At 39.0% G+C, this 16,553-nt stretch overlaps 1 protein-coding gene across 1 annotated transcript in view; it reads right to left on the bottom strand.

Annotated features, from left to right (window-relative positions):
• Cyp2j2 (cytochrome P450 family 2 subfamily J member 2) overlaps positions 1-16,553 on the bottom strand; it is a 26,298-nt gene extending 9,745 nt beyond the window's left edge. Inside the window, exons 1-6 of the mRNA XM_090334734.1 lie at positions 16,303-16,553; positions 8,067-8,229; positions 7,027-7,176; positions 6,490-6,650; positions 4,361-4,537; positions 2,295-2,436 (exon numbers count right to left, since the gene is read on the bottom strand). Coding sequence (XP_090190860.1) covers positions 2,295-2,436; positions 4,361-4,537; positions 6,490-6,650; positions 7,027-7,176; positions 8,067-8,229; positions 16,303-16,512 — 1,003 coding nt within the window. The 5' untranslated portion in view covers positions 16,513-16,553. The remainder of the gene's footprint in view (positions 1-2,294; positions 2,437-4,360; positions 4,538-6,489; positions 6,651-7,026; positions 7,177-8,066; positions 8,230-16,302) is intronic.

The following is a 16,553-nucleotide window of genomic DNA, read 5'->3' as shown; positions in this document are numbered from 1 at the left end:
CACCCTGATAATAAAATAAAAAAAACTGAATAAGAAAAAAAGAAGTAAGAATAAGAAAGAAAAAATTTTTTTCTTGAGTAATTAGAGTCTAAAAGTCACTGTATGATAGAGAGGAAGAAGAGGGGAGAGGGAAGGGGGAAGGAAAGGAAGTAGGATACGGGCAAAAATCAAACTGGACACCACTAGTGGACAAGCTGATGTTTTTATCCTTAGCTACTTGGGAAGCTAAGAATGGAAAGAACACACTTCAAGATCTGACCAGAGAGAAAATTTTGAGTTCCCGTCTTAATGAAGGGAAACTGGGCACGATAGGTTACTGTGATCCCAATAATTATGGAAAGCCTAAAATAATCAAATTATAGGAAATGGAGCCTTATGCTTAAATAACCAGTGAAAAGCAGAATCAGAAGTGTGGTTTAGTGCTCATTTAGCAATCATGGCAGTCTCTAGTTCAAACTCAAGTATTGTTTGAAAAACAGATGGCAAAAAGTCAGAAGTGACATGATTACACAACAGAAGTACAAAAGCAAAGAAAAAGGAAAAGAGTAATGATCCATTAAAAAAAAACAGGCAAAATTACATGGAAATACTTAATCAGTGTGGTTTAGGAAGTCTCTATTGATGGACACTGGTAGATCATTCGTGCAATCCTAGTGACTCAAGGCTGAGAAGTGGAGGATTGTGGTTCAAAGCCAGCCTGGGCAGATTAGTGCATGAGACTCCATTTTCATTTAACTAGCAAAAAGCCCTGTGTGGCCCAGGTGGTAGAGCAGCAGTTGTATGGAAAACAAGCCAGAAAGAGTGAGACCCTGAGTCACAGCCCATTACAGACAAAAAAGGAAAGAAAGGAAAACAGAAATAAATAAATAAAATAAAATAAAGGAGGGAAGGAAGGAAAGAAGAAAAAAAACTAAATCTCTATTCCAAAGTAATTGGTCAACAGATGGAAGAAAAGAAATAAAGGGAAATAACAAAAATAAAGAGTTTTAAATAATAAAAGAGGATGAATTTCTAATCCTCTGTCTATGCCACTAATGGGAGCTCAGAAGTAAAGTGTCATAGGCAAAATTTATCTTTAGTATATGGGAAGCTCTCTGATCTTTTCCATTCTATTTTTAGCTTAGGGCAAAAATAGTTGGTATGGATAAACTAAATTAACACATGCCTCATTAATAACTTGTCTGATGCATTTGGAAAAATATTACAATTATTTTTCCCCTCCCACCTCCACCTGCTCAAAATGCTCTAGAATCTAGAAGCAGACATATGTTGGGAATGTCTGTTCTCTTGGAAAGGATGATAGTCTGTGGGGAAGATATAAAAATACAATGCCATTTGCATAGCATGGGGTGCATAAGGGAGTCTGGAGAAAAAGTAAGAATTCCTAGCTAGCAACTTGCTGGGGAGTGATAAAGTGTCTTAGGGAGGTAATATTTGAGCAGATTCTTCTAAAAGGGATATGGATTTACAACATGGAGGTTTGAAATAAAATCTTACCAAAATCAGTAGGTAGGATATGGGAAGATGATGTTCATTAGAAAGATAAAAGGGGACATGATTAGGTCTGTCCCAGGAAAATGGCTCCTCCTCTTGTTTTCTCCCCATGTGAAACCCCAAGTAGACTCATCCCTCTCTGTTCTCCATGCAAGACTGCACCTGCCCTTAGGAGTTCCAGCATCTGAAACCCAGGCATCTGGTGTACTTGGGGGCAGTGGAAAGTTCCTCAGGCCCTTAGGTCCTTTCCTCATCCACTCCAGTTACAACTCCTTCTTACTCTCCCCTACATAATCTCTCTGCACCATACATTCTCTCTCTTGGGTGCAGGCTGGCGGTTCAATTCTCCTAACAAACTCTCTTCTCCCTGAACCCCCATGGAGGTCTCCTTTCTCCAACCCTTACAGACATATCAGAGGGTACCATGTACCCTTCTCCTAAGAGGATGGAACAACATCCAGGAGGAAGCGGCAAGATGATACTAAAATGGAAAGAAAAGCATGACTCACTTTTTGTGTGAATGTGTAATTCTTCATGGCAATCTATTTACAAAGTGAATTTGTTTCTCACTTGCCTCTTTGACTTTGGGGTTCTTGCAGGTAGGGAATCTAATAGTCCTAGATGCACAACTAGTCATCATCCTCACATCATCTGAAGGACACACCCAATATCAAGTGCACATCATCTCACAGCTATTTTACCTACGTCCCCATGCTACCTGGCTAGCCTCTGGTCCCATCGGAGCCATGTTTCATGAGCTCCATTCTTTGCTGGTCTAGGTACACTAGTTACATGCTCACCTTGGATTTCTGGGTTTAGAGCCATGTACAGCATACCCCATCGTAGTGTCGTAGAAGTTGTCTCTGTTCCAGCTAGGAAGAGATCCAGGGTACTGCAGATGAGATTTTCCTCATGGAAACTTGTAGTAGTCTTGTCTGGGTGCTGCAAAGTATAGCATGCATGGGTTTATTCAGAGCATTGGTATTTCCCACAATACACAAAGGCTTTACCCTACGGGAAGAATTTAGAACAAATGGTGTGCAGGAGAAAATAGTTTTTATTCCTTGGGAAGGGGCAATGTGCTGTGGGCTGACAGACAGCTTGAGTGGATGAGAACTAAACCAATTCTTAAGTTTGTAATTTGAGAGAAAATATCATTAGAGTGGGTGGAAAATGGGATGTGAATGAAACACAGTGTCAGGCATGTCTGTTAGTAGGTGTGTGACCTTGAGTGAGGCAGTTCACACTTCTCTGTTTTAGTCTTGTAAAACAAGAATAACACTCATCCCTGAACAGTATATTATGCATTATGTGAGATGGAAAAACACATAGAAAATAATCAATAAATGTGTGTGTTGATACCCATAGTGAGAAAGATGAAATATAACCATTCTACCTCCTCATTCACCTTTCCCAGTTGTAACTTCTCTGTTTTCCCTCTTCATTTTTTAGGATTTTCCATCATCTTCACCACCTTCTTCTAGGAGGCTCACCTTGTCAACACTGTTCTTAATGTGAGTGAGCCCTCACCCTACACTGTATGAGAAGGAGAGCGTCCTCCTCTGGGAGGAAATGGTACTTCTATTCATGTTAGTCACATAAAGGAAGAGAAAAAAAATGAAAGAAATTCACCACCTTGCATCTGGAAGGAGGAACTCATTATCTGAGCAGTTAATAACTATGGAATAAATTTAGTATGTATATTGGCCAGGGAACCCCTGAGTGCAAAGACAACCACTCACATTGGCTGTTCTCTGGCTTTTTGCTTGTGATGTTGAAAAGTATATGCTATAGGTGCTATGGAGTAAACTAAAGTCCCACTGAAATTCCAGCTCAACTTCATTCATAGTCTAAAGTGTGGGATGAGAGAAGGCATAGATAGCTGGCCTCGGGCTGAAGTGATAATAAAAACAAGAGCACTTTGCTATTTTTCCTTGTGTATAGCTTCTTCAGATGTTAGAGCTAAAACATGGGGAATGAAAAGGCAACATTTGACATTCTCAGGGCAAGATGTCAAAAAGATTCACTTATTTCTATTTGTCTTCACAATCCAGAGTTTATACTATCTTAAACTTCTGAAATACTATACATACATTTACTCAGTTGTGGCAGGCTAAAATAATGACTGAGAAAATGTCCACATTTCAACCCTGGAACTTGTGAATATTACTCTGTGTGCATATTACTTTAGTCAAAAGAGACTATGCATGTATGATGGGTTTCAGGATTTTGAGATGAGAATATCATCCTTATAGGAGAGCAACAAGAAGGTCAAATCTAGTTAGGAAAGATGGAAAAAGAAAAATAGAGATCAAAGAGGAGAGAAAATATTGTGCTCCTTATCATAGAAATCTAAAAATGAGCCACAGGCAAGGAAAAAGTTTCTGGAGTCTGGGAAAATCACGGACAAATTCATCAAAGAGCTTCCAAAATGAGCCATAAGTCCAATGCCTAGCTTTAAGCCAAGGGAATTTCATCTGTGCTATATTATTCCAGCATGCTGGTGGTAACTTGTTGCAGCAGCAAGTGGAAACTGAAATCCTAGCAGTAGTAGTAGCTGTTGCTATTGTTGTTCCTCCTCTGCCTCTCCTTTTTTTCCCTTCTTTTTGTGATGGTCCTATGGCTTGAACTAGGGGTCTGAGCATTGTCCCTGGGCTTTTTTGCCCGAGGCTAGCACTCTACACTTGAGCCACAATTTGACTACTGGCCCTTTAAAAAAATGGCTACTTGAAGATAAGAATCTCATAGATTTTCCTGCCTAGTCTGGCTTTGAACAGTGATCCTTAGATCTCAGCCTCCCAAGTACCTAGGATTGCAGGTGTAAGCTTGTATCATCTGGATACCCCTGGAAAGTACTAGTGCCCACCTTTGCTATTTCATTGAGATAAGCATCAATGAAGTCTCTTGGTTCATCAGGATTCCAGGTCTTCTTGTGTTTTTCAATTTCACGAGAAATAAACAATTTTAGCTCCTCCCAGTTGCTGAAGACTTTATGGTGTTTTCCAGGAATGAATTTCATTATCGATGGAAATATATTATATAACTAGTCGAGAAAGATAAAATCATCATAGAGACAAAATAGTACCACTTTCCTACTTTCAAAGATAGTCTTTTCCTTCCACTCCTTTCTAATCTTTTTACTCTAGTTTAAGATCATATATCAGCATATAAAACTTTGCCATTCTCACCCTCTACTATGATTATTTTCATGCATGTCCCTGATGGAATTCCTAACACCATTGAATCCCTTCTTCCAATAACTTCCCATAGGAATCATTCGACAGAACACCTCAAGACTTCGGTCCTTGACTCCCAATCTACCATGCCTTTCCATTATGTTCAAGTATGATATCATTCTTTACTCCTGTACACCACCAACTGTTACCCTGGGCGTTCCGGCCACAGAAGCTTTCTATCTTTGCAGCTTGTTTTTTTTTTGACTCCAAAGCAATGTTCCACTAATGGCATTGTACAAATGTGCCACGGCTTGTTGCTCCATTTGAGCTGTTTTTCGGGTTTTGATGTTCTGAATAAAGATGAGATAAATGTTCTTGGCCCATTGTTCAAGTGGACACATGCACTCACTTGTCCTGGTTATGTATTGGACATAAAAGTTTTCTGAAGATTTCAAACTGGTTGCCCTACTTACATGACCACCAATACTTGATAGTATCAATCTTGTGATTTCATAAGTTACAGCACTTGGAGATTAAATCTTTATACAACTCAATGCTTTGCACTCTAAAATGTTGAGTCTGTGAAAATATTAATTCAGTTTCTTGGTCTTTTTTTCTGGAATTTGGGAGACACTTCTAGAGAGAAAATTTCCCAAGTGCTTAGGCCATGTTTGTAGGCTTGCTTCTTTTACTACTTCTGTTTCTGAAACGTAAGTGTTCATTAGTTTGGGAGTGTAGTTTTTTTAATCCTGGTGTCCTCAGTAGAAAATTTGGCCTCAAATCACTCAGTCTATAATTACGGAATCATTTTATCACTCTCATGAGGAAACAATGGTCTTCCCCTTTGGAAGCTGCACACATATGTAGAGAGTATGCAGCCATGAACCACTATGATCCAATATGTATCAAACATAGCCAATCTTATTTCATCAATGTTCAGGTGACTTATGACTGCCTTACACCCTTGCATTTTGGAATCAATTATAGACATATAAAATGCAATTATGCAGACAATAATATTTAGTGAGATTCCTTACTTGAAATCATTAATAAAACCTAATGAAATATTTTTTTAAAGAATCAGAATGTTTTTTTTTTCCTCAAGGTTATTTTGTATTTCTGGTTCTTCACTTCTGGCTCTGGTAGTCTCCAGTTCAACACCTCCACTTGTTGTTCTGCTATAAGAGAGCATTTAGGAGGAAGGGAGATTCAGTCGATGCCCACATGACTTCTGGCGGTGTATTGCCACGTGGCTGGGATGCACAGGGTAACAGATGATGGCAGGAGTGAAGAGAGATGTCAGCCTTGAATGTAATGGAAAGTCACTGAGGACTAGAGGTCAAGGACTGAAGCCCTGATGTTGTTCTATTGAATGATTCCTCTGGGAAGTTATAGGGTAGGAAAACTAATGAAAATTATAGCAGAGAATGAGACTTGAAAATTATAGCAGAGGATGAGACCTGGCAAAGCTTTATTTGGTGATATATGATTTCAAGCTAAGAAGATGCCTCTGAAGGAGGTGGAGGCGGGTCTGTTAGGAGGACTTGGAGGGGACAGGCTCAAAGGCCACTGCACTAGGGTTGTTCATTTTAAAACATCAGACAAGTAAAACGTCAGACTTTACCTGAGTGTTGGGAATGGTTTTTTGTATATAGCAAATGTTTCATCTTATTAAAAAGTACTATAGATGGATTTTGTGTAAAATTGTCTCAAATTTAAGTGAATTGATTTTAACTTCAAAAAAGTTAAAAAAAGAAGAACCTATCAGAGAGTCAGTCCCAGTATTCCTATCCAACATCCGGAAAGACAAACTCCTTACCAGGGCTATTACTGATGCCTCCAAATATATGATCTCATCCAGTAACTTCAGCATCTTCTGAAACTGACCATCTTGGTACTCAAAACGATCTCCAAATACAACAGAGCAAATGATATTGGAAACTGCGTTGTTGATTTTGAACTGAGGATTAAAGGGCTGCCCTGATTGTGGGAGGAAGAAGAGATCAGCCTTTCTATTTTGTTCTATTTTCTTTAAAATCTAGTGAAGACATACAGAGAGCTACAGAAGAAGTTGTGGTCATGACATTTGAAACAGTGTCTGACATAATACATGTTCGGCGAATGCCAGGAAAGTCAAAGTGATGATCATGGTTAAATTCATTGGCATGTTTAATGCTTTTTTTAAATGTACTTAAATTGTAGCACTCTTTCAGAAAGTTTGAGTTTAGTTGTTTACTATTTTATCTCAAGACACAATATTGTGTGCAGGACAAGGTGTTAGATGACTTTTCAGCATTTGCTCAGTGAACAACAAATGGGCCACTAGCTTGTGTATCTGTCCCAAGAAAATGCCCACCTTTCTCATTTTCTATGTCCTCCACAAGGTACTGGGCTTCCTCCTGAATGCGCTGCTCCAGGCTCTTTCTTCCTAAACCAAAGTTCTTTAATGTTGTCAGGGTGAATCTTCTCTGTTCCTTCCAAATCTGGCCATTGGCCATGATCAGTCCTGGGAAGTGAAAGTTAACAGTATATTGTTACAATTACTCATTTAAATATTTTGCAAATGGACAAGAAAGTGTCATATTCTATAATCGTGTGTATGAAAGCAGGAGAGACAGTAAAGCATATGAAAAATTGAGAGAAATACTGCAGCTGATATAATGATCAATGTTTCAATGGCTTGAAGTATTAGGCAATCACTGTCAGCACTTTTCATGTCCCATGTAACTGAGAACACAAAACTCTATAGGTATCTATTGGTATCCTCAGCCTGGCATTAGGGGTAGAAAAACTGAAGAACAGGGGATAACATCTGCAAGATCACACAGTTGCAAACAACTAACCAGATGCTCAAATGCAAATCTTGCTGATTCTGAACCCATGATATGTGAAGTATCAGACAAGACCAATACTACTATGAAGTCAAAGAAAGACTTTTCCCAGTCCTTTAATGATCACTTTAAGTATCTAGGACAATCTGGAAGGTTGAAGATAGACTGTGTTTCCAGGCCTTCGTTACATAACATAAGAACCTAGAGGGAAAAGAGCAGCAAAGGGAGACAGACCTGTATCTGGAAGAGAAGCCATCTAGAAAGGGAAAAAAAGGAGAGAGCTCATATTCTATCCTATCCTCTGAGTTATAACTGGATGATGGTGTTACTTCATATCCAGATGTCCAAACTGAGGTTTTATGATTTCTCCCAAATCTCTATGCAGGCGATCTTGCCAGTCCTGTGAGGAGTGCTTAGTTAGGAAACATGTCCAGTCACTTTCCTTCAACAGCTGGTATTTCACAATGGGGCTGGCTTCTAAGAAGTTTGGAAATTATAGGCATGGAAGCACTCTTGCTTGACCATAAAAACTTCAAGCACGGTTGATAGTGGTTAAGAAACTTACCATTGTTACCAAAGATACGCTCTCTGATTGCTGTGACATGGCGGTTCCTGAAGTTCTGGTCCGAGTGGAGAAATATTTCTTTGATTAAGACCTTTCCAGTGATAAGAACTGCATTCAAGTTACCAAAATTCAGGCTTAAAATGTTTCCATAATTCTTCACAAACTGAAAAAGAGTACAGTAGTCAAAATTGAGTATATACATCTACATGTGTCCAGAAAGGCATATATACGGAAAGATCTTCTACTGTGATGCACGTGCTTATATGTGTGGAAAGGATGCAACTTAGTCCGATGCATTTCTGATGTTTTTTTGCTCCTTTCCACAAACACTAAATTTGCTTCTATGTTGGCAGCTTACTTGTAATATATTTATTTGCATATTTGACTGGTAGGAGTGGAGTGTGTGTACACCATGTGTTCATAGAATAAGGCATAAAGATATATGAGTATGTGGAATAAACAGGGTCTTGAACATGAAGCATCCCAGAGTATTGATAACAGAAAATACAATGATACAACAAATCGGACAGAAAAAGAAGCTAAAAGTCTGATTGTCCAACTATGAGTTAGCAAGACTAACTTCTTTTTTGCTATGCTTCTTTACTTTGTTGTTGGTAGTGGTTAAGACATTGGTTGTTCCTTTTTTGCATGATCCTGGAATTGAACAAAAAGTCTTACATGCTGGGAATCTGAGGTTCTTAGTAAATCAAAATGTCTATGTTGCTAAGGGAAGAACTTGCTAGGGTGAAAGGTGGCAAACAGGTATGGAGAAGTCTCCGTAGTTCAATTAGGTAAACTAGTTGCAAAGGAAATGAATGAAAGCTAAAGTAAAGTAGCCAAAGTAACAAAACTATCATTTGGGAACAGGAGTTTGTCAGGAATTAAGTAAGATTTGAAGAAAAAGGCATGATTTTGAGATGGCCCTAGAACCTCAAAATTTGTGTCCATTAAGAGTGTGAATGTGGGAGTAGAGGAGGGTGAGATGAGATTGGAAAAGGGGACAGAGAATAGATAAGCATGTCCTGGAATATGCAGAAGTGTAAAAATTTGTGCAGATATGGATTGAAGGATAGCATATGATCAGTATTCATAGTTCTTTTAGCCTGTCTGTCTAAAAGACAGCTCTGAGTAGACCCTCTCGCTGCTTTGGTGCTTCTGGATTATGCTTAGTTTCTGCCATGCATAGTATCAAACAAAAGGGCTCAGTTCTTCCAGATATCCATGGTCCTTTTCCCATTCACTCATACCTCCATCTTGCTCTTAGAACCCCACACTGCAGGGCCCATCAGAGCAGAATAAACGAGTCCCCTGCAAACACCATGCTTCACTCACAAAGCCTGAACTTACTGCTTCCTTGTTGACTCAGAGTCCTCTGTTAATTTCAGCTCTAGCACATACTGTCCTATCTCGCTAGTAAACACAAAGTCAAGAAGCAAGTCTCCTTTCTAAGAAATCTCAGTTGTATAGCCATACAAATCTAGTAGAATTTTTAATTCATTTTGGGGAATGCCTGGACGAACTTTTAAGGCTTTGCATACAGGATTTCTTGATATTTTAGGAATGCAATAAAGATTATTTGGAAACAGCTGAAAATCTCAGATTAAGTGACCTGACTCCTCATGGACAATGAATATAACCTAGAATGGCAGATTATACTAGGGAAGGATTCAGTAGTCTTGACTGAATTTCAGACTCCCATCTTTACTAGCTGTCATCTGGTTAGTGTATTTTGATATTAACAGAACCGAGTAAGCATAGAGAAGTGAAATGACCAATTATATTACATGGATGTAGTGACCTAGAGATAGCTGAGATTTACTAAGGCAGAGCACACTTCTTAATGTACAATAATAGAAAGTTGCTTAAAATTTCTAATAAGCCAAAAGTAGCTTGGTGCTGTTGGCTCATACCTGTAATTTAGCTACATGAAATGCTTCTCTTCAATTACAGAAAAAGCTGCAAATGCACTGTGTATGGCTCAAGTGGTAAAGTGCTAACCTGTGAGCAAGAGAAGCTTAGGGAGAGTGTCCTACGTCCAGGTCTAGGACTGGGGAAAAATAGAAATTCATAAAAATTAATAAAAAACAAAAATAGAAAAGCAAAAAATACATAAGCATACATATTCAAATGTTCTTTTGCACTTAAAATTACACATTATATTAAATATTTTTTGTATAACATGTTCTTTTTTCCTATAAATAGGAGACTAGCAATCCATACATAAAGTTGAATAAAAAGTTATAAATGCGATTTCATGAGTCATTATTGGAAATTTTGAAATACACCGAAAGATCCTAACAAAGCCCTGGTCTCTCTGTGTGTGTGCATGCATGTGTATACATGTGTCTGTGCATGTGATCACATGAGTATTTATTTACTGATGGCAGAAAGCACAATGAAAAATTGTTAAACATAACTTCAAAATGCCTTTCTGTGTACATATTTATTCTTAAGACCAATACTGATGTCCAATAAAAAAGAAATCAAGGGAGATAAAAATAAACCATTACAACAGTGGCCTTTAACAACTGACGAGTGACAGAGTCCTTTGATAATTCAGTATATAGCTAAGAAACGCTGTATCATAAACAGAATTATGCAAGATTGTGTGCATGCCCTTGGAAGTCAGACTCATCTTACCAAAAAGCATATTTGAATAAATGTCACAGACTTGGAATTCTAGCATAGGAGATATTTTTGGCAACTGTTTTTGTAAAAAGTGCCAAGAGTCAGTGATTCATTCCTGTAATTCTACTGTAGCTACTGAGAAGGCTGAGACCTGGAAGACTGCAATTTGAGGTAACCAGAACAGGAAATTCTTCAAGATTCTCTGTCAATTAACCTGCAAAAAAAAATTGGATGTGGGAGCAAGAAAGCGCAGCAGTGTCAGGCCCTGAGATTACTCCCCACTACCACCGACCTCCCCTACAAAAAATCCTTCCAATAAATAATTATAGAAGCACTTGAAATAACAATAGGAATTTAGGGCAAAGAAATAAAAGATGAACACTTGAACCAGAGGAAAATTTAGGAGATAAACTAATATGAGATAAATAATAAGTCCACCAAAGAGCTTGATAATAGTAGTACTGTCATAAGAATTTCTGAAAGTGAGAACAGTTTAATGGAAAGTACCTGATCTGAATAGCACAGAAAAAAATGGATTGGAAACAAAGGGCTTGTGACCCCACGAGGACATCTTATACTTGTGCCATCCGAGTCTAAGAGTTCCAAAAAACAGAGAAGAATCTGATGAATGAATGGGTGAAACTCAGCCAGCTGGCAAAGTACAAATGTTCAGACTGAAGATTTCTCCCAGCATGTACTTTGAGCACTATTAAAATCTATTACAATAAAAGCCGTGAGAACTGAAGAAAAAACAAGAAAATTTCTGAAGAGCAGACAGAGAGGAAAATCTCATTATTCATGAAAATTAATCATATAAATCACAGCTAATATTTAATCAGAAACCATGAAGGGCAGAAAGAAGTAGTACAAAATGTTCAAATGGTGAATGTGTCAGTGTTGAATGCAAGATTGTCAAGCTACTTTCCTAAACTTAGTGAAGATATGCCACACAAATGAGGTAAAAAAAAGACATCCTTAGTTCAAAGAGAATTAAGATATTTTTCCCTCAGAATTTCTTTACTAGATGAATCTCTAAAGTTCTTTAGATCAGAAAAGAAAGTATAAACTTGGAGCAAGCTGAAATAGAGCAATGGAGAAAATAATAACTGAGCAAATATAATAGGCAATTCTTCCCCTGCTGAGTTTTCAAATTTAAAGCAACTCGAAATCAAGTATCTCACTGAAGTCAATACTGCTAATGTGATTCTCAGTGCATACAGAAAGACATATTTTAATACAATTATTGAGATAATAAAGGGTTCTAAATATTTATAATGTATCTATAGTTCACTTGAAGTGAACTTGCGAAAGTTTCACATGCCATTGTAATATTTAGAGCAGTAACAAGAAAATTGATATAAAAAGTTGTATTCCAAGTATCATGGACAAATGGAATTAGTTTTTAAATGGCAAGGTAGCCTGTGAGAAAATGATAAAGGGGAAGTAAAGGGAAAGAACAGAGAACAGTAGAATTATGAACTTGCATATCAATAAGCACATTACATAGTAATTTAAATTAGTCCTTACATATCAATAAGCACATTTAATAACATTATTCATATTCTTCAATTAAAGGACAAAGATGAGAGCAGTACTTTATATTCTTAAAAATGTAGGTTAGTATTAGCTGGGACCAACACATTGTTCAGGTTGAACTACTTATTCCTCTGTGATGTTACTTTCTTCCTATTTTTGCTGTTTCCCCTAATCAGAGATTTTTAGATCTAAATTGTATGCACTTAAGGACTATGTGCATGTATCTATATATACATTCTGACTGAAGATGCATGTCCATCAACTAAGTGAATGTTGCATAGGTGATAGCTTGCAAAGCTTCATTTTCACTGGTACAGCAGCTATGTGTCAATGTAATTGCTCCTATGTCCCATGTGCATCTCTCCAAGCTCTACACAAGATAATGTCATAGACCATTTTACCTCTGTGGCTGCTGGCATTATCAGACTTCATTCTCCCTATTCTCCCTCCCTACTCCCTCAATACCCTGCAGTAAACCACAGCCTTTATGATTTTGTTTCTTCAATTTTGATTGCCTGAGGCTTGATTGGTCCAGTTCTAACAGACTTGGTAGCTATGGTAGGTGCAGGGGGTGGCTTTTCTTCTACTTTTTCCTGCAGACACCCAGAGGGTTGGTCAGTGTTTCAGGAGTTTTACTTGAATCACTGCCCATTGTTTCTTTACCTTCCTTGCATTCCTTGGATATGGTTATGATGTGTCTGCCTTGGAAGTGAAGTAGAGATAACTGGTGCTGGGTAGAAGAGCCTTATTTTTTATTGTGGCAGCTTGCTATTTTTAGAACATGATAATTGGATTGAACACAATCAAAGTACAGTAGTAAATGATCTCCCCTTCCTGAATGAGTGAGCAAATGATTAAATATTAATGTCAGCATCCTTGAACATAGCCAAATGTGCATTGTCTGGCAACTTTGACATCTCCTGTGTGGAGCTCTCATCATGCAAACGTAACAGATTTGGTAAAATTTTGTTAGGTTGAGTCCTGCTTGCCTTCATTCAGTCATCTTTGTATGAATCCAGTGGTTGTGGGTATGGTTTTAGTTTTGTTGTCTGGGTTTGTTTTTTTTTTCCTTCTTGCTCCTACGCCTTCATTTTCAAATGGTTTATAGCTGATAGAGTGAGTTATTAGAACTGTACCACTAATGGAAGGAAATCCTATCTAAGAAAGTGCATTTCTTTACAGAGCTGTGTCATACCATCCTCTGGACCTTCTGCTGGAAAAATAGAATCAAGTCTCAGTAATGCCTTTTTAATTGTATCCTCTAGTATTATGGACGTAGGACAGTAGTGTATCATTCCTCTGTGAATATAAAATACCTTGTACCTGCTTTATGATACGTACTAGTGACTGTGTTTTATCAGAGCTGTTTTAAAGATGTTACTCAAGAATGTTTTCTTTCCAGATGATGATTGAGAAGCTAATAAAAAACAATGGTGCCAGGTACCACAACAGTAACAGAACTTTGCATTTTTCTGGGGTTTTGTTTTTTCTCTTTTTCTTTGTATTAATGGAGTGTGCTGGATGTCTAATTTTGTTCAGATGACTGCAGAACCTGGAAAAGCTGTTGCTGCTATCGATGCATAACATACTGCTATTATTGATCTTTTTATATAAATATATATACATATAAATAATTTGAATTTTTGGAAACTTTAGCTGTGTTGTCAACTTTGGAAAAAAGTATCCCAGTTTACCACGTTGAGTTGGCATTATACAGAAATTAATAGCCATATTGGTCTAGGAATGTTAAACTTAATTTTTTTTCATTTGTACAGGGGTAAACACACTGTATTAAATATGTAAGATCTTATCTATGTGGGTTTGATTACATAAACTAATAAAGTATTCTCTAAATAATAAAAAAAGTAAGTTAGTAGCTCTACAAAGGAGCTACTTAATATATCAGTTTCTAAGTACAATGCATCTTGACCAATTTCACTCCTTAGATGAGGACAATTTTAAAGAATGACAAAAGTGTATTATGTCTAGAATTATTCATTTTAAATCTGATGCTGTGATCTACAGCTAAAGAATGAAGACATGGCAGGGAATTCGGCCTAGAGGTAGAATGCTTGCCTAGCATGCACAAAGACCCAGGTTTGATTCCTTGGTACCACATACATAGAAAAAAGCTGGAAGTGGTGCTGTGGCTCAAGTGGTAGAGCTCTAGCCTTGAGAAAGCCCAAGGATAGTGCTCAGGCCCTGAGCTCAAGCCCAGGACTGACAAGAAAAAAAAAAGAACAAAGACATATCATTCATATACAAACCAGAAAAGCTTGGCACGCTTATATTTGTTACATCTGGGTAAAGAAAATTACCAGGGAAAAATTAAAGGGTTGATTTTTTTCAAAAGGAATGGCCCATCTTAAGTGTATACTATCCACCAAAGAGAGGATTTTAAAACATATAAAGGAAAAGCTATCCGAACTGAAAGGAAGAAGAACTGAATGGAGAAACTGATCATCTCACAGCAGAGTTGAGAATTTCAAAATATCCTTTTCAGAAACAGACTAAGAAGTGGACAAGTGCATAGAAGAACTTGCTATTATCCAAGGAGGTAAAATTAACATCTGCAGAATACTCCACTCACAAAGAGTACATTTTTAAAGCTATATATAATATTTATCAAGATAAATTCTTTTTCCTTTTTGCCAGTCCTGGGCCTTGAACTCAGGGCCTGGGCACTGTCCCTAAGCTGTCCTTAGCTGTCCTCTACCACGTGAGCTACAGAATGACTTCTGACTTTTTTGGAGACAAATTAGAGATAAAAGTCTTACAGAATGTCCTGCCTGGGCTGATTTTGAACTGCGATCCTCAGATCACAGCTTCCTGAATAGCTAGGATTACAGGTGTGAGCCACCAAATTGACCTTGTTACATTTCAAACAATTGAAATAGTATGCAATATATTTTCAAATCCGAATGAAAGCATACTGGATGGCACTGTGGTAGCACACATCTGTAATCTCAGCATTCACTAGGCGGAGGCAGAAAGACTGCGTCTTTGAGGACAGCCTAGGCTATGTATTAATGAGAAAGAGAGGTGGGGAGGGAGAGAGGGAGGGAGACAGAGAGACAGAGAGAGACGGAGAGACAGACAGAGAGAGAGAGATCATAAACTGGAAACTGGAAATCATTAATGCAAGTATAACAAGAAAATAAGACTTTAATAAAAGCACAAATTTAGGGCTTACAACTTGTGGCTTGTTTAACAATTTGCTACTAAGTCTATCACGTATACCACCATTGAGTGCTTCTGTCTTTGGGTGTAAATATTGTCCCTGTGTTCTGGAATCAATAAGCGTTTAAAACACCCCAGGCACCGGTAGGAACAGAGGAAGCTATTACTAGCCGTGCCCCAAGCCTAAGCCATTCTCCTGTGGACACTCCACTGTTTTGTTTACTGCCCTTAGTCACCAGCTGGGTGTGGTCATCTGTCTCTCTGAGCCGCCCTTGCTGGGTTGCAGGGAAAGTCAGCCAAGGCCTCTTGGGATGCTTCAGAATGCCAAGTCCTGAGAGATGGGAAGCGTTGGCTGGAGATGTTTAAGGAGGTGGACAGAGGCTGGGCCTGGGGGGTAGGGGAGTCTCGGGATGGTGAGGAAGGTGAAACACCCCTTGTACGCAGTAAAAATGACTAAGAACGTTGTCTCCGCTCACAACTGGCTTTCCGACAGCCCCTTTAGTGAGAGAGCACCGTGGGCTGAGGTCCCCGGGGTTCAGTTCCTGGAGGGGGGCGGAGCAGGCGGAGGGGGTGTGGCTATATTTGCATAGGGGGCGGAGCCTCAGAAGAAAAACGTAACAGTTACGCGAATCCTAAGGTAACTCAATCACATTTCAGCGCCGGTGAGCGAGATAACGGGAAGCAACGTGAACAGGAGTGAAGACGTCGCGTGCGATTTATACTAAAGTCATTGCCAGCACTGGGAAGGGCACACAGTCCGATGGCAGTGTCAGGGGGGGAAAGACTTATGGGATTGCCAGCCTGAACCCCCGGGGCCACCCGTCCTCCCAGGCCCGCTCCCCGAAGTCCCTTGACCTGCAGGGCAAGACAGGCCGCCCTGGCCAGCTCCTACCTTCTGAACCTGGACGTGCGACTGCTCTAGGTCTATCAGGAACAGATTGCCCACGAAGGGCAGGCGCCTGGGCCCTGGCGGGAAGTTTTTCGGTCGCCGGTTCTTGAAGAAGTCAGCGAGGAAAAGAAAGAGGACAGCTCCCAGCAGGAGAGTCCGCAGATGCAGCGTCGCCCAGAAGGCGGCCACCAGCGAGCCCAGGCTCCCGATCATGGTTGGGAAGTCTGGCGGGCCCCTCTGGGTCCCTGCTATTA

The sequence above is a fragment of the Megascapheus bottae genome, chromosome 6 (assembly GCF_031878675.1).
Source record: "Megascapheus bottae isolate mThoBot1 chromosome 6, mThoBot2.hap1, whole genome shotgun sequence".
Taxonomy (NCBI): domain Eukaryota; kingdom Metazoa; phylum Chordata; class Mammalia; order Rodentia; family Geomyidae; genus Megascapheus; species Megascapheus bottae.
Note: the sequence above shows the minus strand (reverse complement) of the source record. Positions and strands in the feature narration are given on the sequence as shown.